Below are 26,375 nucleotides of genomic sequence, written 5' to 3' on the forward strand. Positions count from 1 at the left end.
TTCTCGCCATTGTTACTCACATCGCCACTAACAATTCGCAACTAAAGAGGATGTCGTAGTGCATTCTTATGCATCGCTTGATACAAAGTAGATGATTACATCTATAAATTGCAGTTTGCATTGTTTTTACAAGAGAGAGAGAGAGAGAGAGAGAAGAGAGAGGAGGAGTACCCGGATGTACTGTACATTTTGCACCTCCCCCTACTCCCCTTTCAACCTCTCGCTCTCCACACCAACACAACCTCCTCTGCCTCTTCCCCCTCTCTGCGGATCCACAGTAGCTACTGCAGTGAATCCGTCATCCGTCGACTGGAGAAACCGCGAAAGAGAGTAAACCGGGTCTGTTCTACAATCAGAAAATCATAGCCTTAATTGATTGTGCAACATTGCCCTGCATTTTTACTGTCTTTACACTTTGAACAAAGACTCAGATCGTCAGAATGGTAAGAAAACCTGTTCATAATAGTATTCTAGCGCTAACCAAATGTGTACACAATCTCGTACCGTACGCATGCATAGCACCCAAGGCGATCAGGCAGCTCGCTTGCTCTTACGTTCCACCGTTTAGACCAAATGAGCACTGTCTTGTTATATATTTGTGGTCGGTATGCAAATGTTGTGTCATTGTTCAAACTGTCATTGTTCTGCTTTAGTAAATTCTTCTAATCTTTTAACACTGATACTGTTCAGAATTATGTTATCTAATTTACATGGCAGAAACCAACCAACTAGCTAGCCAGCTAAGCACAGTGATAATGGCGCGAGCTTGTGGGGGAAAAGTGAAACATTGTATCGTTTCCGAAGCCGCTAGATACAATATAGCAATATTGATAGATCGTCACCTCTTTGTGTAATCACAAATTACACTATTCTTTCAATTTAGACCAATATTTGGCTTTTGAAACGCAGGTCCAACACGGCTAAGCTAATGCTGGTTACAAAATACAGTATGGACACATTTTCCTGGTTGTTCCTCTGTACTAGAGATCTGAAATGAGTGCGCGAAGATAACAAGTGTTACCGTGTAACACTGATAATTGTTATCTATCCAACATATTGTATTATGGGTCTAGATTCCATGAATTCATTAAACAGTACCTACATTTTGATGTGTGTGTGTATGTTAACTATGACTGCATTGATTTAAAGCAGTACTGAACATACGGTTTCTGTTATGTTACTGTACATTGAAATAATCCGATTTAAGATTGATTCAGAATGCTCTCCAGTTTCAGCTTCAGTATGTATGCATGGTAAATAGAATGTACATTGAGATACCTTCATCACTTAGGTGTTCTAATTTGTCACAAGTTTGTGGCATCATTACAGCTAGTGGCCATTTTGGAAATACTATAAAATTATGGATGGAGGTTTGTCGGCCACATTATGTGGATGCATTTGAATGCCTCATAATATTGAAATGCTGCATTTAGGTCATTGCATGCAATGACCAACGTATCTGTCTGTCAAAGCTAGCAAGTATTTAATGTGCATTTTCAGAAGTGCCCAATATCAATTGGTGTATTTGGCTGGTCACCAATATTGAGGGAGATAACTTTGAAATGACAATGAAAATATGATAAGTGAAGAATTTTTACGTTACTTTTCTTTTATTAATAACCCCCCGGAAACCATTTAACAACACATGACAGGTCATGCTGTCATATTGCTCACCAGTAATATATATACAGTAAAGGTTTTGGCATGACATTTGACTATAGGTCTCACAGCATGCGTCAGATGACTTGTTGTCCTCTAATGCAGATGTTTCAGATAATAATAATTAAAACATAATTTCAATAATAAATTCACCCCACTTTCACCCCCTACTACAAAACACAGTTGTATTTGTAGGACCAGAGGAGAAGCGTGATCAGTAGAGTAAAATCATAAAACGAAAGACAAGTATTTGAAGTCTTTGTCAAGAAAAATGCATGTGAATTTGCATTACTGTTTAAGATGAGTTGTAGTACACGTGTGCACGGTTAAGAGAAAAACCTAGCCTTGTACTCAAGCCATTTTAAATGGTATGACTCTTTCAAAACTAGCCTTACTTGCACTCCTGTTGTTTGGTTACTATAAAGATGCGACCTTACACCAAGTAGATGCTGTAATCCTAAACCCTCAATCCACTTTAACTTAATGCTCTATCTTGTGTGGCCTGAAGTCAAAGAGGCACACAGCTCTCTTGCAGCGTCAACGCTACAGGACTGCAAATTTGAAAACACTAAGGGATATGGACACCTGTTTTTTTTGTTGCAATGCCATTTTTTCTTCTATCCACTGATGATGTACTTAAGAAATTGATGGTAAACCACAGTACACTCACCAAACACAACACATTGGTCATCGGGAATGGCAAAAGTCACATGTGCTGCAAGGATATTGAGGCCTAATCCCTTGAAATCCTATGGTCATCCCTGCCCTTGAAAGAAACTCACTGCGATACGGTCCTTTACTGTTGTTGTTTTTAATTTTTTAATTTTACTATTTGCATTGCCTCAAATGTTGGATAAGTCTCTTTTCCTTCCGCTTACTGTTATTGTTTCCAAAAGGAAGACAGACATGCTATGAGACTGGATTGGTGGCCATGCATTTGTCTGTGAATGATCACTGGGGATGTGACAGGTTGTCTGTTTGGCAGCAAGTATGAACAGGTCCCCTTACTTAAGCTGTTTTCCATTTATTATGTTAGAAAGGAATGTCCTGTCTGTATGGGTTTGTCTTGATTATTGCTGACGTTGCTTACGCATACTGAATGGTTCAGTTTGATTTGAAAGCTCGAAAATATTGAATTGCAGATGACATAATGGTTAACCACCTATGCTCACTCAAACACTTGCTGTGTTTAAAAAGGATTTCAAACTTGAGGTCTCTTTCAAAGCACCAGTACAATTACATCACCGGATTTCAAAAGTAGACATATTCACCCCACTCTACCACAGAAGTACAAATCAGGCCTAAAGAATAATACAACCTAAAGCTATCAACAGAATTCTTTAATGGCGTCCCAGCGAGAACCCCCTCAAGCCGTCTGTAGAGATAGATTTACATCGATTCATTGATGAGCTATTTAGAGAACCACGGTCAAACCTATTTGTGTTAATGGCCTTTTTGAGTTAATGGCTGGTTAAGGTCTCAGACTTTATCTAATGAGTAGAGCTACAGCCTCCGTCCCTCAGCCTTTTTCAATTTCTGCGTGTCCCACAGAGATGCGGCAATGCAAAGGCAGTGGATTGCCCTAATTTCCAGGGCTGGCAGAATCCAGTTCATTCTGTTGTTCTCATGCATAATGGAGAACGCCACTTCTTAGGGATAAACAGAAGCAGTAGGGCAGTGAGGTTTCAAGTCCTTCCTGACGTTTAAAGGGCAGGACACATAGCCGTCTACACGTTATATATTACTATATTTACGCAACATTCACAGACTACAGAATACAGCACAATGTGTCAATGGATATTCTGCATCACGTTTTTGGCACAATTTCACAAAATTTTCAATAGGATGCACCGTTGCTAGAGTGGAGGGACGTGTGGTGTACCGTTTCTTGTAATAATGTCTTCCCATGAGGTTTTCTCGGTTCCTCCAACTGTACAAATCCATATTTGTGAATGAGTAGGCCTATGACTCAAACCCTACATTTGACAGTTTACTCTTTTTTAAATGATTTTCACAGCAACGACAATGGTATTGTAGTATTGTTGAAAAGGCAGTCATTCTCACCCATTTTTCTCTCTTCTTTTACAGGGAAATGAAGCAAGTTATCCCTTGGAGATGTGCACACATTGTAAGTATTTGACATGTGGATTGTAGACGTAAAACATTAGCTTTGCTAAAAGGCCTAAAGCCTGAAAACACATTAACCTGACATAAACAATCTGCTTGTCCATTTTGTGCAAACACCTCATCAGTTGCAGCTGCGGTCTGTGAAAGCTGTGGGACTTTCTGGCCAATGAACACGCAGACTACATTGGCCACTGTCAAACTTTGTTATAGTAATTTCAATTTGCGTTGCAAGCCGTATGACCAGAGTCATGTTTCCAAGCATGACAAGTTAGTTCCACTCTCATGCAAGCACAGAACAAGCTGCCGAAACAATGTGCGTAAAGAAATTATTTATGATTAATTAGGGGAAATCCGGAAATTCAAGTAATATTCAAACCTTGATTAACTACGAATAAATGGGACTAACCCGATGGCTAGCATTGTTTCTCGTTGAAGGTGGGTCAACTCAAAGGCCAGCATGTACCATAGGCACTGGCCTCATGTCTGGGACACTTAAGCAGTAGACAACTGGTGAGAGGAAATGGATAGGAAGGTGATCACGGAGTAGACGGATATATACATCGTCACACGCTACACTGAATTCTTTAGGACTCAACCCTCCCAGCAGCAGTGTGACCCGGTCTCCACGAGCTGCACATAAAGGTCAGTTTCAGGGCTGGTGGGAGAGCCGTATTTATTTTTAGTCCGAGCAATATTCAATTTTTAATTGGTTTGTCGCCCATCTATTCCCCCCCCCCCCTCCTCCTCCAATTCCATCTCAAAAAGAACAGGGGACTACTTAATTAGAATTTCAGTACTGAACTTTCAGGACATACTTCTTTTTGGGAAGTCCCCCTTGGGGATGAATTGCAGCGAGCTGAGTTTGGTTTTGGAGTCACGTCAGCCTCGCCGGTGTCGGGTGTGCATGTGCTGGGTGGGTGGACGGCTCGGGGGGCCACCTCCTAACGAGCTGTTAGGCCTAGGTGTCACAGACTGGGGCACCTCGGGGGAGTCCCTCGGTCGAAATTGATGACAACACTCACTTTGCTCACCTTGAAAACGCTGAACAATCTCTGTCTGTCTCAGGCTCGTCTGAGAAAAAGGGCTCTTTAAGAATCTCAAGGTATTTGTTTAGCTGGAGAGCAAATGTTACATGTTTGGTTTGTCCAATCGCTCTGAGAAAGACCAGGCCATAACGGACAATTTGGCAAGTGCCCAAACAGTCCTACTTCATAAAGGACTTGACGTTGGCCTCTTGTTGCTGAAGTCTCCTTGGGCATGTGGACGTCTGAACCAGCAGGCAGTAACTTTGCCACTAAAAGACACCTGTGTTTATAGTGTCACATCTGGGTCATGCACCTGCAGGACTTTCAAAAACAGAGAGACTTTTAACAGGTGCTTAAAATCTCGCCTGAGCTGTCTTTCTCTTGTCAGTCAGTGGATTTCCCCACCGTGGGATATTTTTGGGAGTCTCCCCTGCTCAACCGCCCCCGCCCACCCCCCCCCCCCCACCCCCGCCCCCCCCAGAGTAGGGGGTGTGGCAGCTGTTCACCGTGTCAAGAAGACACACAGCCTTAAATCAGCTGTGTGCTGCCAGGGCCTGAAACACACTGCTCTGGTTCTCTAGTTCTCCAGTTTTTAGAACCCCCCTAAGAACTTACTGATTGGTCAGTTTTGTTTTCATTCACCAGAGTTGCTAAAACAATACAAATGTAGTATTTGGAAATGCAAAACATCATATTAGCTGAAAGCTGAAATCAGTGTTCAAGGCCTGCGAGTAAAACAAACAGTCTTTCCTTTTTTACAATTCCCTATATTCTTTCCCAAACTCTTTAGGGGCTCGAGCAACTACCACAGCCTGTTCAGTTGTACATTTTGAGACATACATTTTGCTAAGCTTGGGCTCTTTTTACCTGTGTAATTGTTGTCGCTTAGTGACAATATTCAGCATCTGCTTAGAACTTCAGGTATGTCTTGAGGAGTGCCAGTCAGGCATAAAAATGCAGCAGATTACGGCATGCAGGCCTACATTACACATACGCATAATCAGGCAGAAACCGTCTCAGCCTTAATCAAATTTGCATGTTCTTCTGTGGACCACCATTTGCATGTAAATGTTGCCTTCCTCCTGCGCCACGATCCACATTTCTGAGCTAAATTATGAATCCTCAAACACATTAGCTTGAATCGTTCAACACAACCCTACATGATTACAGTAAGGATGAGCATACAGTTTTGTGTCACTCGATACAAGATCATCCGTCTCCCCAAGAAATGGCAAATAAGAGTTCTTTATTAGGAACGATTGAGCTTGGGAGTATTTCTGGCCGGTTTGGGAGACTGCAGTGCTCTGATGCGCCTCAGTGGGTGCTGCGTTTTTTCCAGTGGGATTGGTGCCGTGACGGGGCCACATGTAGGTGTTGTGTTTCCGCTGCAGTAAATTAAAGAGGGATGGCAGAGCGGCGAGATAGCACTCAGCAGACCCCCTTCACGTAAATGGCAGGCCAGTCACCACCGCCACATAGTCCGCCCCTTGTCTGACACCAACAGGGGTTTTATGTGTGACCGCACTTTATCGGTTGGCAAACTCATAGAGTGGTTCATGTCTCTCCGGATGAGCGTGGTTTCGTCAGGTTTATTGGTCTCCGGTGGGGAACATCTAGAATAGTTAGACTACCAGTCAGTTTAACAAGGCTGTCCCAACCTCTGCTAGAGCTTAGTTTAGACACCTCACTGAATGTATGCTGACTTCAGTGGTCCAATTGATTGGTAATCTGTTCATGTGGTAGCTTCACTCTTTCACTGATTTGGCATGCAATATGGCCATGCAACAGGCTCAGAATCTTTATTCGGGAGGACCTGATGACAGTCTCCTGACTCAAAACTCTACAGCTCAACACCACGCAGGCTATTAGCCTGTTTTGCATGTTACTGATTGAGAGGGAGATAAGGGCCACAGAGCCTTGTTATGAAATCCTATGTGAATGTAACACTTCTCAGTCTGTAGCTCAGCAGTTTGTGAAAAGCTTCTCTGGCCTCTGTCTGCAGCCCTCAGAAATACCCCCCAGCACACACACCAGCCCCTCCCTTTCTGTATGTTAGCTGGGTTTCCTTGTTGCTAGGGGTTTCCCAAGGGGGAGGGCAGCACCAGCCAGTAAGTGTGTGTACTGTGTGTATGTTTGTGTGATTTCTGAGTGGGTGGGTGTGTGGGTTGACTGGGGTGTGGGGTTCTCTGCGTTGTTGCTAAAAATACTCTCATTTTCTCTCTTCTGTTTGAACTGTACTTCTGGACTGAATTGTATCCTCGCTGGCATATGTTCTAGTTGAGCAAGTGTAATTGAATTATTTTGCTGCAGTTTGGGCCTGCGCCACTGTTGTAATGTTTTCCTATCCACTGGTATGAAGATTGGTGTCCCATCTCTTACCGTCGCTAAGGTCAAACTATCTCTAAATAACGAGCAACATTTTAACTCAAATTACAAAACATATGTTGATGGATGATTGCACTTTTTACAGAGTCTGGCTTCCTCTAAAAGCTAAGAAGCATGTTAGCCTAATTTAGCTTTATCCTAAACATCATTCAGGCAATGTAGGAAGGGAGGTTTTTAGGATCATAATTCAAACAAAGGTTCATCATTTCTAGACAAGTGCCTGCAGAGGTTATTGCACAACCAGACAAAATCACAAACTGTGGATCATATGGAACTAATAAACAACATGCACTGGCCATTACCAAAAAAATGCCTAGCACCTGTATCTCATTGTATTTCCGTTCTGTATTTCCTTCCAGTGTTGTCAAAACTAAATACAATAACATGCTGTAGATTCTCATTAGTTGCAGTAACTGACAGGTATTGTGTCAAATATATAGTGAATATGCCCAAATCCAGGATCCTACCCCAAATTTTTTTTTTAAAGTTGCTGTTAATTAGGGTTGGCTTATGATATTTTTTGACTGGAGACACTTATCATGTGAAATTTCTCATGGCGATGGTAGAATTTCAAATATCTATATTGAGGGATGCGCTGAAAACGTTATGACCCACGCCCCAAACGGAAGATCGAGATAAATGAAACACACTTACAGTAAGTCCACACTCAACTGTGATGTCACGATAGCGCATTTGATTTACTTTGCACATGCGACACTTCTTTCTTAGTGAGAGGCCAGGCCATGTTTATTTGTTGGGGCACAGACTACGCAGGGACTGTGACTCTTTGGAGCATCCCACTCGCTTGTGTTGTGGAACATCTAGTGGTGGGCATCTGTTATGACATTTAGATGGGTCCGCTACTTGTCAAGGTTGTCGTTGCGCTGCAGCACCGCTAACTGTTGACAAGAAGTGCAATGGTGAGAACTTTCGGCAGAAGCTTGGTTAACCGGGAGCTATCATAGGTTATCGGGTTAATGTAAAACACAACTTGGATTACGCCACCTGTCAAAAAAAGAGATACAACATCCTTTCTGATAGGAATTGTACTCATATGCTATTATTTTTATTGACGTATTGTTGGCCATAGTGTGCACTAACAATGTGATATGTACATGTCTGCTGTAGATTTGTTTATCACATCACTTTATCACTGTTGAAATGTTACTAGTTTAACAGCCAAATGGGATCATCGTTATTAAAGGTGACATGACATGCTGTTTTTGGATGCTTTTATATAAGCCTTAGTGGTCCCCTACTACTGTATCAGAAGTCTCTTTCCCGAAATTCAGCCTTGGTGCAGAATTACAGCCACTACTAGCAGTCCCACAAGGAGCTTTCCTCAGAACGCGCTGTTTTGTTGTCTGTAGCTTTAAATGCTAATGAGGAGCGGAGGGGCGGCACCATGCGCTAATGTTTACAATGGATGTATAGCAATGGCTGTAGCCCCGTTGCTGTAAGATGCCTCGAATTTGCCCATTCTCATCTGATAACCCTGGTTTGCAGAGGTATACACACTCAGTCTTTCAATGACGGGAAAGGTGGATATCGCGCGCGCCATAACACCAACAGCAGAACGGTTATCCAAATAACAAAGAAGTGTACAACACTCACGTTACAGCATGTGTATTCACACACATACTTGATGCTATCTACCTTTCCATTAGCGACAGTAACTCAGCTGTTAGCTGCAGAGCTAATGTTACAGCCACATTCTAAAGGCAGCAAGCTAGGTAACCATATACAGTAAAGTTACAACATGATATAGCGTTAGCTAACTTACTTGTCCGAGGTTAGTAGCTGGACGAAGGAGAGTTAGTACTGATCCAGAATATAATTTCAGCAAGGCCAGTTTTGTATTAGCTCAAATTGAAGAAACAGTCGTGGCTGAAGTGTTTGGCGCAGACATACAAAACAAATGCGCCTACATGTGTTGGCGCATTTCGCCTACATGTGTTTGCGCATTTCCTGAGAAAATAAAATTAAGACACTGGGTCTTCAGAGGCTCGGATGAAGTAACTGTAAAAGGATTTTTGTTTTCCTTTGAACATCCAAACTGAGCAAATGTAATGCTTCGTTTGTTTGCAAGCCATGATGTCACTCGAGGATAAAAACACTTGCACGGTCGTAGCTCAGTTTCTTATGGGCGGGCCAGATTCTCTGGGCAAAGCAGAGAGGGGAGGTAACCTTCCTCCTTGTGACATCACAAAGAGGAGATTTTCAAATAAAGCAATTGAGCCTTCATTTTCTCAAAGGCGGAGAAGAACACCCAGGGCTTGGTTTACACCTATCGAAAATTCTAGCCACTGGGGGACCAAAGGCAGGCTAGGGGAACTCATATTGATGTTAAATAACCTCCTAAAGTGAAGTTTTCATGTCATGTCACCTTTAAGTGGCTTAGTCGTTATTAGTAGTATTCATTGCAAAACCGTACTTGACGAGTAATTCAAACTTTCAATGCTGTGTTGCTTTACTAAAACATGCCCCAAAGACGGATCCATTCTGCACCAGTTTCTAATATTAAAATATGTTTGAGACAGCACCCAATACTTAATAAATTAGCTCAACGCTGACAAATAATTAGCCTACTCAAAACAACATATTTAACTACACTATCTGATACAGGATTGCTAAGTAAAGGGCTCCTGATCGATGTAAACCACTCTCGTTGGACAGACCCATTGGCAAAGCGAGAGGAGTGGTCCAAGATAAGATCCTGTCAACGCTCTCTTACAGATTCCCTCAAGCCCATCTAGTTGGTGTGTGCGCATGTTACGATTAATGGATATCAGTCGAGTGATTAGTGTAGAAAGGAGGTGTCACATGACATGCTGCAAGGGCTTAGAGTTGGGGAACCGCGAGGTATGTTAGCTCAAGGTTCAACCTAAAGTACACTAGAGAGCTGCATCTTGGGACAACTATGGCCAACACGCACAAGAAATCGGGTAAGATTCCTTCTGGCTCGGGTAAATCGTATCTAAAGGCAGCGAAGGGGCATAACACCAGATGTAAGTGGACAGCAGGCTGATTTTACCCCCCACCCCCACCCGTATGTGTCCTGTGTGTCCTTCCCTCTGTGGTGAAACTGTGGTGGTGGTAGTTGATAACCTAGCAAATGACTTACTCCTGAGTCTTGAGTTTTTCCTCCACTGTCAAATAATATGTCAGATTTTAACTCTACCCTTCCCTCTGTATCTCTCCCTCTTCTATTTCAGTTGATGCTGATGAGATTAAGAGGCTAGGAAAGAGATTTAAGAAACTCGACCTAGATAACTCTGGCTCCTTGAGTGTTGAAGAGTTTATGTCCTTACCGGAACTCCAACAGAATCCCCTTGTACAGCGAGTTATTGATATATTTGACACAGATGGCAATGGTGAAGTTGACTTCAAAGGTAGGTCTTTTGAAGTGGTAATGCTGTTGTTTATCATTTCCTCAATTGTTGAGCATGGAATGTGTTGCATGTACTGAGACCTATTTTAATAAGTCTACTTTACGACTGAAAGAGTTGTCTGTGATATTATGTTTTACACACAGTATGCAGATAATCTACGTAAAGAAGATGTATACTTTGTTTTGCCCATGGGCATTTTCCTCGAAGGACCACTCCTTCCCCTCTGTTTTAATCTGAGTGAATAAGCCAAAGCGTTTTACATGCTCTCACTTCCATTGCATTAGCAGCTTATGCGATTGGATATTGTTTTGCAGAATTCATCGAGGGTGTCTCCCAGTTCAGTGTCAAAGGCGATAAGGAGCAGAAATTGCGCTGTAAGTATCATGCGAATAATCACCACAGATGTTTTACAATTAGGGGGACATTGCAATGAAAGGCAGCAATGTTTTTAGAAGTAAGTAGAACAGCTGGATTATCATGTATGTATAACATGTCAAATGTTAACAATGCTTGCTGCAATTATGGTTTAGTTAAATTTAGCATTCACTAGCACTTGCTAAAGTGGTTTAACATTACAACCTTGAATGTCTGCACTGTCACTTAAAACAACACTGCTAGGTGGAATTTCAATGTATTTCCATATCTACCAACACAGTCCACGACAAAACTTCCTTCACTAATGCAAAAGAATGCATTAGTGAAGAAATTAATATGAAAAAATAAATTGCTTTATTAAATAAGGATTAATTACACAGCCCTCGTAAAATGTTTAGCATATTAACAGGGCTTGACTGAGAAAATATGAATACTAAATGTATGAATACACAAATACTGTGTACTAAATCGCCTGATGAATAGACCTTTTAGGGATAGATGTCGGAAACAGTTTGCCAATTTCGTCTTGTTCACAGTTGCCTTCAGAATCTACGACATGGACAAGGATGGCTATATATCCAACGGTGAGCTCTTCCAGGTCCTGAAGATGATGGTGGGAAACAACCTCAAGGATACCCAGCTTCAGCAGATTGTCGACAAAACCATAATTAACGCAGACAAAGACGGTGATGGGAGAATATCCTTTGAAGAGTTTTGTGCGGTGAGTAGATGAAATCTAAATATATAATCAAAGTTACCTCAATGAAGTCAAAATTACTATATCTGTAACACATTTAAAGTCAATGACCTTTACTGCTTTGAATGATATTTGACTGATGTGTTCTGTCTCCCTTAGGTGGTGGGCGGATTAGACATACACAAAAAGATGGTGGTGGATGTGTGACCGATCTCACGAGCCCCTTGCAACCTTTTTTTCGCTTTTTTCTCCATTTCTGAGGATCTGCTCAAGCAAACGCGTCGTCCAGCAACGCTCTCTGTGTATTTTCAATGGAAGTATTTTCTCTGTGAAGCCACCTTTTTTCCAACCTGAGCCTTCCGAAGCCAACCTTTTTAAGTGTTATTGAACATGAATTCTATCAATAACCCGGTGTAGCACTTTAAAAGCTAAAGGACAGCTTTTTATCGTTGAGCGAGCATTTCAGTTTGGTGGAGGAAGGGAGGAAGGTTAATATAATTGTTTTTGAGGCAGTTGGGATTTTTTTATATTTATTTTGGTCTTTTTTTTTTTAAGAAAGTATATCTTGGGGGATGTTTGTAGTTAGCTGTTATGTAACTTGATGTACTTGATTTCAACACAAACATAAAGCATGAAGTGCCAATCAGAACATGTTAATGATAAAACAGTTGAGTATATGATCTATATCTACTGTTGAGATTTGGGAGTACTGCTTTTTCTAGTGCAAGCTGCACAATTCAACTAGTTAAATTTATTTTTCAGGTGTAACGTGTTTTCTTCTATTTTACTTAACTTGTTTATTGTAAACATTTTAGTTTCCGATAATGTAAGACACATTTTGTAAAAAACAAATACACAAAAAAAACAACAGCACAACAGAGGGGGATTGTGCACTATAAATGTTTATATTGTCAGGGACTACTATTGTCTTGCTTTATGAGATACGAAAAGTAGTGAAAGAGTAAAATATATTTTAATTTCTGCACACAAGCTTACGGTTTACTGCGAATGCAAGTCTTTTTTGATTCACAGGCTGATTATGTGAATAGTTTTCACTATAGAAAATGACCTATCCCCAACAATGTGCACATCACAATCAAGCCAGTGGCATACAATTGCAGGCAGTTTTAATATTCTGTATTTATTGCTTTCAGCCAAGATAAACAGTTTTTTCTTGTTGTAACATGTTACAAGATAGATCAAATAGCTTACAGACTATCATGTAATTAGAGATAATGCTGTTTTCAGCATTATGTGTGCATAAAAAGTTTAAGCTTGCTTGAAAATTGTTTTATTTAACTGCAGGCAGCGTTTTGTTCAGGTCATTTAGCTACAGGTTAGGCTAGGCTTGTTGTTAGGCCTACATTGAGGGCTGCCGCATAGGTTGTGATTAAGGGGAGTTACTCTCAACTTCTAAATGTCATCTTTACAACATTGTTTATTTTCTATCAAGAAAACATTTAATTTGGTTTAGAAAACATTGTATTGAGTCAGTGGATATAGTTAGAGGCCTTCCTCTCCGCCGCCGACCATTTTCTATTTGTGTTGAGTATTCTTGATACAGATGCAACCAACTAGAGCGTTCATTACCAAGCCACCACATTTTTTTACACAGAGATGGGGAATACGACCGAACAAGACTCTCTTACATTTATGGAAGTTAATGTATTCGATTTGTGGCTCCGCTTTTGCTCATTCGAATGCTCCTGCGCGGGGAGGTGTTTGAAGTGCGCGATCCCTATACCGTGCGCACACACACGACCGCTCGTGCCGCTGTTTCTTTAATAGAGTGCTGCACGATGATGGCTCTTATCTGTTCCTGAAAGGCCCCAAAGTCTTGTGATGTACTTGCATGACATGGAGGGTTTTTCTATATATTTTCCTGTTTCTTTGTGCATGTAGATCCGTTTTTATTTTGAAAAGCTCCTCTTGTTTACATATGAATAGTAATGTTAATATATTATAACATGAATGAAAATGACATATACATGGATGTTGCCAAAAAGAATTGGTGAAAAAAATATGGAAATGACAAAGTAAATCCACTACATGTAACTGTTATAACAACTATAATCTTTTGGATCTGTGTGTCACTTTGATTCCAGCAAAGCTTCACTTATGCCCCAAGTCAACTGCCAGATGCTTTTTTTTGTTCAAGGAGAAACCATGTTTTTCTTCCTTTCTTTAATTTGTATTATTTTGAGTTGAATTGTTTTGTACAGATATTTGTTATAAACATAGTAATAGTGCTCCTTCCCTAGTTTTTTTAGGTCAGTGCTAAAATGTCAGTTTATTGGATGAAAGGGATATAAAGGTGTACATTGATTATGGGGTGTTGGGTGGAGGCATGACGGTTTCAGTCTTAGGTTTTACTTTTCCTCTTTCCATCTCTGCATGCTGCATCATATGCTGTGGGAACCATTGAAACTTCATACATGAACATAAGAAATAAACAATTTGAAAGTTGTTACAGATGTCATATATGGCATGACAATGTACATTTAAATGTGTAGTGTACGCCTGATAAGCATATGGATGGATAATCATGTTGTTGTAATGCATCAAATTGTCCACTAGATGTCATTATAACAATATATTTTGAGGAATGCCAAAGAGCTAGTTCATCCACAACGAGTGTTTGGGAGATGTTTTATCTGGGAGTGTGGTCCAAAGCAAATTGGCAATGGCAATCACATTTGAATACACCAATATTCCTTTAATTTTAGTTATTTATTCTGTCAAATTAGTTGAGTACCTTGTGTATAAAATATTTTAATCCTGAATAGCAAATTCACCTCTGGATAACTTTTTGTCTAATGGTACAGATTTTTTTAGACTAATTATAGGACCATGAGCTAGAGTTGTGTGTCTTAACACTTACTGTCTGGAGATTAAAAAAATGCCCCTGAAGTTCTGGGTTTGATTTCAGGCTCAAGGGCAAGGAGACCGATTAACATTTGTAACCAGATAGCCTTATTTTACTGTACTTCATGAAACCAATTTTAGCTCATGTATGTGTTCATACATACATCACCAGTAAACTAGATTTCCTTCCATAGATAACGTGTCACTGTTTCCTGAATGGTCCTAATTAAGCTCATGCAGAATGTGGCCAGTTGTGCCCGTCACTGCCACTTAAAACTCCCATTTGTATTCCACCCCGCCACACATGGACCTCCGAAGACTGCCATTCTCATGGAACCTGCTCATCTGTTTGTGATTTGGACTTCAGCAACTCTCCAGATTTATTTTCACACAGCCCAACATGAAAGCCTGACCAACCAACTTCAAATATGCAATTTTAGCTCTCCAAATAATCTTCCATCATGGCTGAAACTACATAAATACAATTATTGAAATTATGTATTTTCTCACACATTTCAGTTCAACTATGGGGATTCCTTTAAGTTAGGGTCTGCATTGTTTAAGTGTAGTAGATTCAGCTCTTTCCACTTTACCCTATGTAATTTACGTCAACATACCATTGCCATTGTTACAAGTAAATGTGGGCCTATACTCTGAATGTGAATGTGTTACAAGTAAATGTGGGTCCATAAAGCAATTAGGTAACTTAAACTGCAGGGGGGATATATGTACAGTTGAAGCAATGCAGACATGGACTGTCCATCTAGGTTAGGACACTTACTGGGGCACCCTTGTCTCAAGACACAAAACTCGATACACACCCCTGGTCTATCTTGAAGACCTTTGTACTGTAGAAGAACCAAAGCGAAGTTCTGGCTCAGGTTTCTGCATATGGCCAGCCAGAAAAAGGGACGGCAGGGGTAAGAATGAACTCCAGACATCCAGCAGTAACACTAGTATGGGGGGAAATCTGGCTCATTTGTACAGATGTCATGATCAATTCCTCTGAGGTGTGAACAGCTTAAACCAGAGCAAGTAAACCAGGGCCTAACTCAGTGCTGAAGGATATATCCAAGAAAACTGGCAATGTAGAAAACGTAATTCAGAAATGAGCTAAGCATTAGAAAATGTTATTTGGTGGGACTTTTTGGAATATAGTTTGAGGTAAAAATATTTAGGATGAAGGTCTACTTCATGGTCATGGATCTACTTCAATGGTCATGGATTCTAAAATGTTTTTCACATAAGTATCATAGCAAACATTTTTGGTAGATAATACTAAACATTTTGAGAGAAAAAAACTACAACAACTGTGTATTGGCTGTCTTTCAATACATCCATTTACTGCATGTCAGTCAGGATAGCCAAACTATTGGACCCAAATAACAGACCTCATACCATACTGTAAATATAGAGCACTCCCTTAACAATACATGTTTACTGTTAGGAACATGTTCTGAACTCAACTCCAGCTGAGCCTTATGTGGTTTTGATTACCAGTTCCACAAATCTTCATACGGCCCAAGTGTTTTCAAGATAGTTTATTAAAAAAAATGTCAGCTCTGTAATGAAAGTTCCCTCATAAATCCTTAGATCCTATGACTGTCCAGAACCGGTTTTTATCAAATTATCAGTATGTTTCTTTGCAGTACATATAGGGTAAATAAAGAATGGTTTGATTTAAATCAATAAGAGTACAGCATGGTTAAGAATTAATTATTCAAATGCTTATTTTTCAGTCTTTTACTGGAAAATGTTTAAACCAATATAGTGCATACCCTGATACATTTGATGTCATATACATTTTGTAAGATAACATTCTACTTTGCAATGTCAATTATACTATACAGGGACCAAATTACTTGCAAGTGTTCACATTTACACACATTTACAATGAAACAGCATGGATAAAACATATTTAAAATCATGAGGTTATTAATCATCACAAGCAAAGCAATAGGAAGCATGGACGAAGAGACTGGGCAGAGATATTCAAAACGGAATTTCAAGATTCTTACAAATATTCCCTTTTTAACTTTCCAACTGTTGCATGAGAGGTCTGACCTTTGACAAGATAATTGGTACCATGTGTAGAGGTATCAGTCTCCTCACTGATTGGAAAGGGTATAATTAATGAAAAGCTGTGAATCGGAGGAAAGAACAGTTCATTTAGAGTTCAAGGCAATCCTCAGATAACTTCTCATCTTAAGAGGTTGTTGGTGTCTACGGAACAGTATCTGAAACCCACACTTTCAGCCATCTTGTTTTAGGTGTCAGGTGGGCCATAAAACCATTCTCATCCTTGAGGCGTGTCATATAAGCAGACAATATGACTGCAGATAACGGCAACATTATAAGAACTGGCAGTGCCTTGAAACCAATACTTTCATGGCCAAAACACAGTGTTACCTAAACTTGGCAAGAAAGCATTGTTAATAATCTTTACAAATGGAGAAAACTGAATAATGAAACAACAGAGAGACAATGGCAGTGTGATTAAGCCAGGGAGATTGCATCTCGGTGCCACTGATTTGCAGCTATGTGCCCGGACTACAGTTACACACCTGTCTGGTGATAACGCGACTCGCCTTACACACTGCCCCAGCCAGGGGTGGGTATCTCTCCCATCAGACAGCTGCCAGCCTACTAATGAAGGGACCTGACGAGTCCGTCCGGACGGGTTGACTGCACAGGCCAGGCTTCTGGGCCAGGTGCCCCAGAGAACTCCTCGGGTGACATTGTAATATAGTGTCTGTAGAGTGTGCGTGGGACTGCTAATTCTGACATAGAACTGAACTACAGTATTTTCCTGATATTGTTTTGCACTGTGGGAAGGTTGCAGGGTAGACTATGACTCGCCTAACCGCTGCAAGTGTATATTATCTATATAATGAAATGATAAATGAAGCCAGTCAAAGTAACTGAAGTGGCGCCAAAAACCGACTGACTTTCCTCTTAGGGGCCAGATCCTGTAACTCCCATGGTGCAAACTGATACTGGACTGTAGCTGAAGGATTCATATTGTCCCCCGTTACTGGAGCCTAGAAAAGTTCAGGTCTCTACTTCCACGCTCATCTAGGTGCACGTGTTGCGGGAGGAAGAGCTATACAATACTCTGTACCCTTGCGCTGGTCGTCTTGTTGTGTTTGACTCTAATCAGGTGTTCATAGTAAGTGGCAGTTGTTGTCTGGTCATTTGTTTCTGTATTCTAGTGAGGAGGGAGAATCTAGTTGAAAGGGCAGAACCAGTGTCAGTTACAGACTCGGCGGGCCACACTAGATGTCACCACTGTACAAAAATTGAGGCAATAATTACACATCCCTATATTTATTTAAAATAAATAAATCATTTAATTGAATATTGACTGTTCATTCACAGCTGAGAAATACCCTATTTTGTTAAATAAAATCTGTATACCACCTTACAGGCAGTGCCATTATTAGAATCATCATTATAAAAAAATATGAAAAAAACATGACAACAACAATAAATGAAACTGCAATGCATTGTTAATTTAACCAACTGAGAACAATGTCCTGTTTGTTTATCTTTTTGCCATGTCCAGTAATAAACAAGAAATAAACAGTCTGATGAGAATTTAAATAGATCTACGAAAATAAAGATTATTTATCTTACTCAAGGTTGTATCATCAAATCTTTGGCAGGAATATAGATCAAAATGTGATGGGATGGACTGAGCAACGTAAAGGACTGGTACCGAGTCTTGATCTTAGTCCACAACAAGTTTGAAAAATAAAAATCTGCAGATGTTTGTTGGGTCAGTGTTCCAGTCTTTGTGGTCCCATACCAGATGACCAGCCATGGCTCCTCTGTATGTCAATTCTGAAAGACTTTAGAATGCTTAAGTTGGATTTCATGTGCTTGTAGATTACTTAATAGGGGAGCACTTAGGTTCTGGGCAGCTTGCATCCGCTGACGTCTCCTGGCAATAGCCTGCTGTTTCTTCTGTTCAATCTCTGCCACTGAGCATTTTTCATCCTTCTCCGGTTGAATGCCCACGATAACTGTATAAAAGTGGGGTTAGCCAAGGTGTTGTACCATCATGGCACTGAGAGAATTCTAGGCAGATTATAACATAAAGCTTTAATCTATCAATTAACTTACTTTCCTTTGATTTAAAATGTTGCATATTAGTACATACATCTACGTGGAATCACGCATTATCAACAGTAAATACTTTTTGTGAGATTTGTACTGCCTACCTTTAGTGTTGGTTGAAGACGTGACAGAACTGGACACACAGCCAGACGGTCTCTTGAAGGTGAACTGACCAGAGTTTTCAGATGCATTTACACGAGCCGCAGACACCGTCCCTGTCTCATTCCCAAGCCACTGGCGATTGGTTGTGCTCCCAGTTAGGTAAGTGCTTTTATTACATCTATATGGCTCTGTTCCACCATGGTTCTGCAGCATAAAGGTGGAGTTGGATGTAGATTTTACAACAAAGTTGTTGCCCCTTTGCTTCTTATAGCCACTAACAGCAGGAAAGGGTTCTTGACATGAAACTCTGTTCGTTCGGAGAGAGTAGATGCCACTAATTCCAGGGGCCGACAGTGAATTTGTGGCAGTGATGGGATTGCTTGGTTGTGCCGGTCGATTTGGGGGATTTACATTGTAAGTGCTACGGCTTGGAAGGACGCTGGAAGGTTTTTGGTTTTGTACCTGACTGGTTGGCTGAAAGTTCTTGATAGGAGGGTCCTCCAAACTCTGCACCTGGCTCTCAAGATCTTCACACACTTCACACAGCAGGTCATCGTCACCATATTTGTCATCCCAAACATCGTCCAAGGCAAAGAACGAATCCAGGTCATCCTCAGGAATACAGTTGTCGCAACGGAAGGCTGAACTGTCTTCTTCATTCCCTTCCTTCTCTTCTGGCTTTTGGCTTGAATTAGTCTGAGAAGGTTTTGCTGGACAAGAGTTGGTGGAAGTAGATGTGCTGGTAGGAGTCCATGTATTTTGATGAAACAATGGTGCTTGTGGCCCTGGTTTTATTCCATTTGAATGGAGCTCCATGGTTTGCTCACCGTGGGAACCAGCTACTGTAGAAATCACATTTGCAAGTGAAAGAGTACTTGATCGACATTGTTGAACTTCACTGTACTTTCCTGGTTTGACCAAATCTGAAGCAGACTCTATCTTTGCTGGTGCCTCTGTGAAGATATTGACTTGGAAATTAGGATTTGCTTCAAGCCTGAAGGTTGTTCTGTTTCTCACAGTATTAACTGGCTCTTCCAACACAGCTGGTTGGAGATCACTTTTTTCTTTCTGTAACCTCTGACATTCATTACTGGCTATTGTAGTGGGAGGACTAAAACTGGTTTTACATTCATTTGATCCTCTTTGCATTGAACTAGGCTTAGAAGGGGCAGAGCCAAGTGGATTTTGGGTCATATCAAAACCAAATGATTCATCCAGCAAATCATCATTTTCCCAGTCATCGTCAAAATCCACATGCGTCGATCCATGTTTGACATGAGGCGAAGAACTGACAGGTGGCACAACACTATGTCCTGAATTTGTATCTTTCCCAGGAATAACTTTGGAGAATGCAGTTGGAACCGTCTTCATTTCCAATGACCGAGCTAGAGAATTCTGACTTAAATTGCCACTTATGTGTTGAGTTGGCCCATCGAACAGAAAATTCAAGTCATCCTCCATATCTTGGTCTGGAGGTAGCAGGACTGAAGACTCTCTTACATTTGTTTGTAGAGCTGATGGTGCCTTTTCAAGGCCTCTATTACTTAGAAATAGTGAAGGCTGGCACTTTTCATCCTCAAAATAAAGCATGTCTGAAATTACACTCTCATTGTGTATCAGAACATGCTCTTCATCTTGCCGTAACATGTTAAAATCAAACTGTTTTGCCAGCTTAATGAGGTCATCTACTCCATTTTGCCTGTGTAAAAATTGAAATAATAAGGCATTTTAACATAATTTGAACCTGGTCAAGATCTTAAAAGATCAGTATCTCAATTTGTATTAAGAATATAAATCACCTTGGGGATTTCCTTTTGAGCTTTGGCTGCTCTACTTCAGGAGTGCAGGGAATGGCACTGTCTCCTATCCACTGTTGCAATGATGACTCAGGAACCACAGGTCTCCCCTGCTACAGTAAAGAGAACCCACTGACCACATGACTGCATGTATTGTTTTGACAGTTTTACAGTTAAGAGACAGTTTTTCAGTTCTCCTATATTGGCCCAAATAGGTGATTTTTTTTTCCTTCCCTCTGTAAATTTGTGTCTAACACAAGTGTTTGTGTCCCCCCCCCCCTTCCCTCTGTGAAGCACATTGGGTTGCCTCTTGGTATGAAATTAGCTGTATAAATAAAGGTGGATTTTTACATTTGATTGTGACCATATGCTTTTAGCCATCATCATCAGCAATGCCTATCATAAGCAAACAGATCTCTTATAATATGATTAATAGGATATATATATATATATATAGGGTATTATAGGAAATATCCTATAACAAGATTAGCCTATATCTCCAATATTATTTTATTTTAAATATGATGTACTACATGGTCTCATTCTAGGAATAAAGCATGCATTTGGTATCCAAACCTTGGGAGCAATCCTGTTGACAATATCTGAGATGTTCACGATTCCAACATTTGCAGAATACTTCTTGCCTCTTCTGTCTAGAGAGAAACACCACGCAAATTGTGTCAATTAAACAAGAAACATTATGCGGCAACACTCCTTCACAGCATCTCATGGTCCTCAAGTACTCTGCATGCAACTGTATATTTTATGTCAGTTGAAGCTTACCTGCTCTGATGGGAGAGGGAGATGTTGCATCCCAAATGATATCCTGTTGAAGATCCGAGTCATTTTGTGGGGACTCTGCATAGGTGTATCTTGACCTTGTCACTCGAGTTGGTGTCTTGAAAACTGGTAATTAAATTAATGGAATTGTTATTGTATCCCTTGGGTAAAGTACTGGTTAACAAACGGTTTTAACTAGCAGGTTAGCTGTCTGGTTTAACGTGAATGAAGTTTCATAGCAGTTCGCTAGATACCTAGCCAGCTGAACTAGTCTATAATCAAAACAAACGTCTTGCCCGACATACACTATACATCATGCACTGGGTAAGAGCATACTGTACCGTTATGGCAGTGATTGGGAGAATCAAGGGGTGGTTGTCGCTGTGTTCGTCTCAGGCTTCTTCTCAATCTATTTGTTTGGGTTTTAGCTGTCGAAATGTCTACTTCGCACTCAGTGCTTGCTGTCACACTCACCGTAGTACCACTGTATTTTTTACGTTCTGTCATGTTGGTAAAGTAAAATAATTGGCTGCCGGCTTCAGCAATTACATGTAACAATATTTATAGAGAACACATTTAATTTGATCGTATTGATAAGTAAAGGCGAAATAATTTATTAAGAACAGTATTCAAAACATCGCAACAATTTGAACTTTCCGCCATTTTGCACTTCCCATCGTTCAGTTCGACATCTTCGGCAGATGGCTGTGTTGAAAAGCGTACATAGTGCGTTACAAACGCGCAGTCGAGCGCAGTTTCCTAGGACCCAGTTGCATACTGATCGTGCAAGGCATGTGACAGAATGGCATTAGTAACAGCTTTACCCATTTTCAAGGTAAGTGTAAGAAACTGACAGCTATTTCGTGAAACTACTAGTCATCCTAATGTCAAATATGCCTCATACACTACAAAAAAGCTTTACATCAGTGATTTACAAATCTCATGAACTGCTATATTGCTGTATATTTGCTGTATCATCCATCAGTTGAAGAAATCATTTCAATATTCCTACACTTTCATTAAAGCAGATGATAGCATCTCTGCAAGCACATTATATTAAAAAAAATAACCCTATATTTCTATGTTTCACCTTATATGGGCCTCATCAGACTCTTTTACAGAAAATGCTGGAGGCAGTAACTGCTGCAGCTTGGTGAAAAGTCACAGTAACACCCTGTGTCACACCAAATGCGAACACTCTGCAGAAATGATAGTGAGATGAAAGAGCAGGGGCCATAGGCATGTCACTTCCAATTTTGGTATGAAGCATCAAACCAATAGCTGGCATATCCCTCAGTGGCCTCTTTTGTTGCAAATTCTCGAACAAAATGTCATTTGCCTTGCAGGGAACACCATGACAGCAGAGGAAACCCCACACAACTAGGCACATTATTTGTTTGACTGCCCATAGGTGGTTGGTCTCAAATGAGGAATTAGCTCATTTGAGTTTGCTGAGATACAGCAATTGCTGTAATCGTGAGGAACACATTACAGACCACAGTTGCAGCTCAGCCAGGGTTGTTTGTGTAAGGGGTGTTCTTGAATGTTTTGTCAATAGCGGGGACAAGCTCATGGAGAACGAGTATGGCCCTAGGCATGCATTCCAGCATATGAGATTTGGATTGCTGTATTGCTAAACAGCCATGTTCTAGACCTAACGCAGATTGTGAAATATTCCACCAACCCTGTTCCTACTTAATTGTGAGTGTGTTTACATACTCGCAAGGCTCCAACGAGGGTGGAGTAAGTTATGTTTCCCCTGCCGATTTTGGACTGTGACGAAAATAGAGCATTCATCAACGTCCCTTCAGCTTGACATGCCTTACCACTGAACTGGCTCGTGGCCAAAGACAGATATGCACAATATTTCATGGCGAGTGCCTTCGAATAGAATACCCTGCTGTGCTAAAGAAAACATTGTGTTTCTATGCACTGAAAAAGAATCCATCGTGAAACTGTCAAGGAGGAAAAGGTATCTACCTGGTTTTTGCATTAAAGTGGCATAAGGGTGAATGACTTTCTACAATCAAAAACATTGTTGGTCTTTGAAATGTGATCCAAGACAATGGAGCAAGCTCTTATAAAGAGGCTCAGTCATTTTAGGGTATGGGATTTTAGCCTTGTGTCAGATGCTGTGTACAGTAATCTCAACCATCAATCATCATCTACTTGGATGTGCCAGCGATCCTTTAGGGGCCTAATAAGAGTATGTGTCGTGATCTACAGGTCACTGTAACTCATACACGACTCTTGAGTCACAGAGCAAATTTGGCAGTGTCATGTGAACCTTTTCTTACTCAACAGATAGGGTTCCTTTGTTTTTAGAAACATTTGTTTAACTTCCTAAGCTTTCAGTGTACCAAAGCTTACACGACACATTAGAAGGAATTTCCACTTGCAATGGCATGTTGACGTTTGTCATCCGCACCACACTCTCTGCGACTTTGAGTGTCTTAAGAACATACTTGTGAATTATCGTTTGTCATGCAAGCTAAAAACCATTGTCTATTGTATTTGAATCCACAGCCCTGGTCTCAGTTCAACCTCAACTGAAGAGCCTCACAAAGTATATCAACATTATCAACATTATGATCTTTGTGGATCACATTTATTCTTTGTTCACTGTGATGGCTTATTTTTGTTTCTCCTGGTATTATTTTACCCCATCTCCAAGAAACTGTCAGTGTGTTTCCTCGCTATTCCTTCTTTAACCAAAAAATGCCTGGAGGTCATTGTGAGGAAGAGGGTGCTCCAAAAAAGACAGTGTAGCCTGAACTGAGTTTGTGGTTCGCTGCCTTTGGGAGCACTGGAATTTTTCGATAAATGGAAAATGGTCTGCTTTGACGGCATTTCTACAGGAACGTTCAGCCTGAAATGGTGTCATCCAGAAAAATAGAACTCAAAGTGATCCAGAATATACGTAGATGTCCTAATTCAAAACAGTGGGACCATTGCTTAACTACAGAAAGACAAGAGAGGGAGTGTTATTTGGAAAGTATTTATTGTGAGTGTGAAGTTCTTTTTCAGAGAAAATGAAACTCAATGGAACATGGGTGTTGGCCGTTGACTTGACAAAGATGCCACATGGAGCAGAGAAACCGACCAAACAGACATGATGTCATTGGCCGCGTCCAATGTCTTCCTTTAACTTTTAGAAATAATTTTTAACAGTGGACGATGTGCAGAATTGAAATCTCCTGGCAAAACTTGAAAAGGACACTAAAGCTGCATCATTTACCATTTATGGACTCTGCACTTGAAATATGTTTCAAAAGCAGTCTCCCCCCCCCCCTTCCGATTTCCACTTCAACACACACTTTAATGTGCGCAAATGACTCCAGTTACGGTTTCATTACCGGCCCATAAATTATATGTTAAGTGGCTTAGTCAGCTCCATCTGAAAGTGGTCCAAAAAGTTGCCCTCAAAAAGTGCCCACTTACTCGCTTCAATGTAAAGTGTGCGTGTGTTTAGGTTGGGTTTAATACAGCATTTATTGCCACTGACTTTTCCATTGTAATGTGTGTCAGATGGCTCCCAGCCCTTTAATACTGCTTCTCTCAGTCCCATAACGTTGCTGCCGTGAGGAAAGAGATGAAACCGTCCTGTCAAGAGGTGCCCAAGATGTCCAACCATCCTTGGAAATGTGCTTCCATGTACAGGAACTGCCTTCATGCAAACTTTGCAGGCACAGGAACTGCTTTATTGTGGTTAGCTACCAGAGAGAGAGACAGAGACAGACAGACAGACAAACAGGCAGAGCCTTAACTAAAACTGTGCTCTTTCATGGTTGGACTTGTCCTCCAGCAGGGCTAGGAACAATAAAATGGAACTGCTGTGTTTGAGGGCTGAGAAGCTTAGTTAATGAATGTTGCATAAAACCAATTGCCCTTGGTACCTCATAGTGTGATTTTGAAAACAAGTCAAAAGCATCGGTTCAGTGCTTGCAGCACATTCACTTTTATATGGTAAATTAGCTTAGTAAGAAAAATGCATGAAACACCATTTTCATGGAGGCCTTATTTAGTCTCTAATAAGTCAAGGAACCTATAAGTTGAAGCTAACTAAAACTGTCTTATCACAAGATTTTTTGCACCTGCAACTAGTCTTTATTTTGCATTGGGAATGTGTTCCCAAAGATATTAGGCATCTGTATAACCGCCTAACTTTCTTCCCAGACTAATTTCTCTCCTGGTTCCCTTGACAGTTCTCATATAGTAAAGTGAAGCCTGTTTGCTGTTCTAGAGGCGCGGACTGTTTCAATTTATGGAGAAGCTTTACTAGGCTATTGGGAACCAGCATGCAATCATTGCTTTGCAATGAAACTCTTAGATTGTTTTGTCTTGGCCAACAGTATTATTTTGACCAAATACAGTATGCACTGATTTGAAACATTTAAACAGCTCTTGAAATGTTCCTTTGCCTGTTGCATCGTTCTTACAGATCCTGAGCTTAAAAATTCTCTGTTCTATCCATCTGTGCTGCTTTTATGGACACCTTTTGCTTGGACCCCTGAGATATGAACATAAAGTGCGCTTCCATCAGAGAGACGTAAAAAGTTATTGTAAATTAAGTTATTTTACGCCAAGGGCCTATTGTAAATTAAATGTCAATGGAAAGGCTGTTATTTGGCTGTTATTAGTTATTTGCAGAACCCTGTCTTATGCTAAAAGTAGTCACACAATACAACACAGTTAACACAATAGAATGTTGACCATTTGTAGCCATATCGAGTACTGTATATGCTACCATGTGTACAGGCTGTACTTCACTCAGTTTTATAAAGTCTGTCTCAGACTTTCTAGCACAAACCCATTGCCTTGTCTTATCAAACAGAATGACCAGAATACAATCCCAGTCACTTAAAGACATGAGACAGTGACAAAATAGAAACTCTTTCAGTATTGTGTATTGCTTTAACATTATTAGCCCACTAGCTGCTTTTCCATTTCTTACAGTTGGGTAAGGGGGGGGGGGGGTGTGACCCCCACTTCCAAGACAGGGCTCACCATGACTGTTTATGTCTCTTCCTGGGACGGGCAGCTCCTGTGTCGC

The 26,375-nt window shown here is 40.7% G+C and overlaps 2 protein-coding genes across 2 annotated transcripts; one reads left to right on the plus strand and one right to left on the minus strand.

The window, feature by feature from the left end:
• Positions 1–302: 302 nt before the first annotated feature.
• Positions 303–12,103, plus strand: ppp3r1b (protein phosphatase 3 (formerly 2B), regulatory s1ubunit B, alpha isoform, b). The gene is made up of 6 exons (XM_067259662.1): positions 303–443; positions 3,748–3,787; positions 10,412–10,588; positions 10,903–10,962; positions 11,500–11,684; positions 11,820–12,103. Exons 1-6 carry the CDS (start codon positions 441–443, stop codon positions 11,865–11,867), a joined length of 513 nt encoding a protein of 170 aa, XP_067115763.1. The 5' UTR covers positions 303–440; the 3' UTR covers positions 11,868–12,103.
• Positions 12,104–17,919: 5,816 nt separating this feature from the next.
• On the minus strand, positions 17,920–21,829 carry etaa1a (ETAA1 activator of ATR kinase a). Its single transcript, XM_067259663.1, has 6 exons — positions 21,664–21,829; positions 21,326–21,448; positions 21,119–21,195; positions 20,546–20,655; positions 18,749–20,445; positions 17,920–18,550 (listed from the first exon to the last, which is right to left on the minus strand). The coding sequence occupies exons 1-6, from the start codon at positions 21,827–21,829 to the stop codon at positions 18,363–18,365; spliced, it is 2,361 nt and encodes a 786-aa protein (XP_067115764.1). The 3' UTR covers positions 17,920–18,362.
• Positions 21,830–26,375: the final 4,546 nt, after the last annotated feature.

This window comes from Osmerus mordax, chromosome 21 (assembly GCF_038355195.1).
Source record: "Osmerus mordax isolate fOsmMor3 chromosome 21, fOsmMor3.pri, whole genome shotgun sequence".
Classification (NCBI taxonomy): Eukaryota; Metazoa; Chordata; class Actinopteri; order Osmeriformes; family Osmeridae; genus Osmerus; species Osmerus mordax.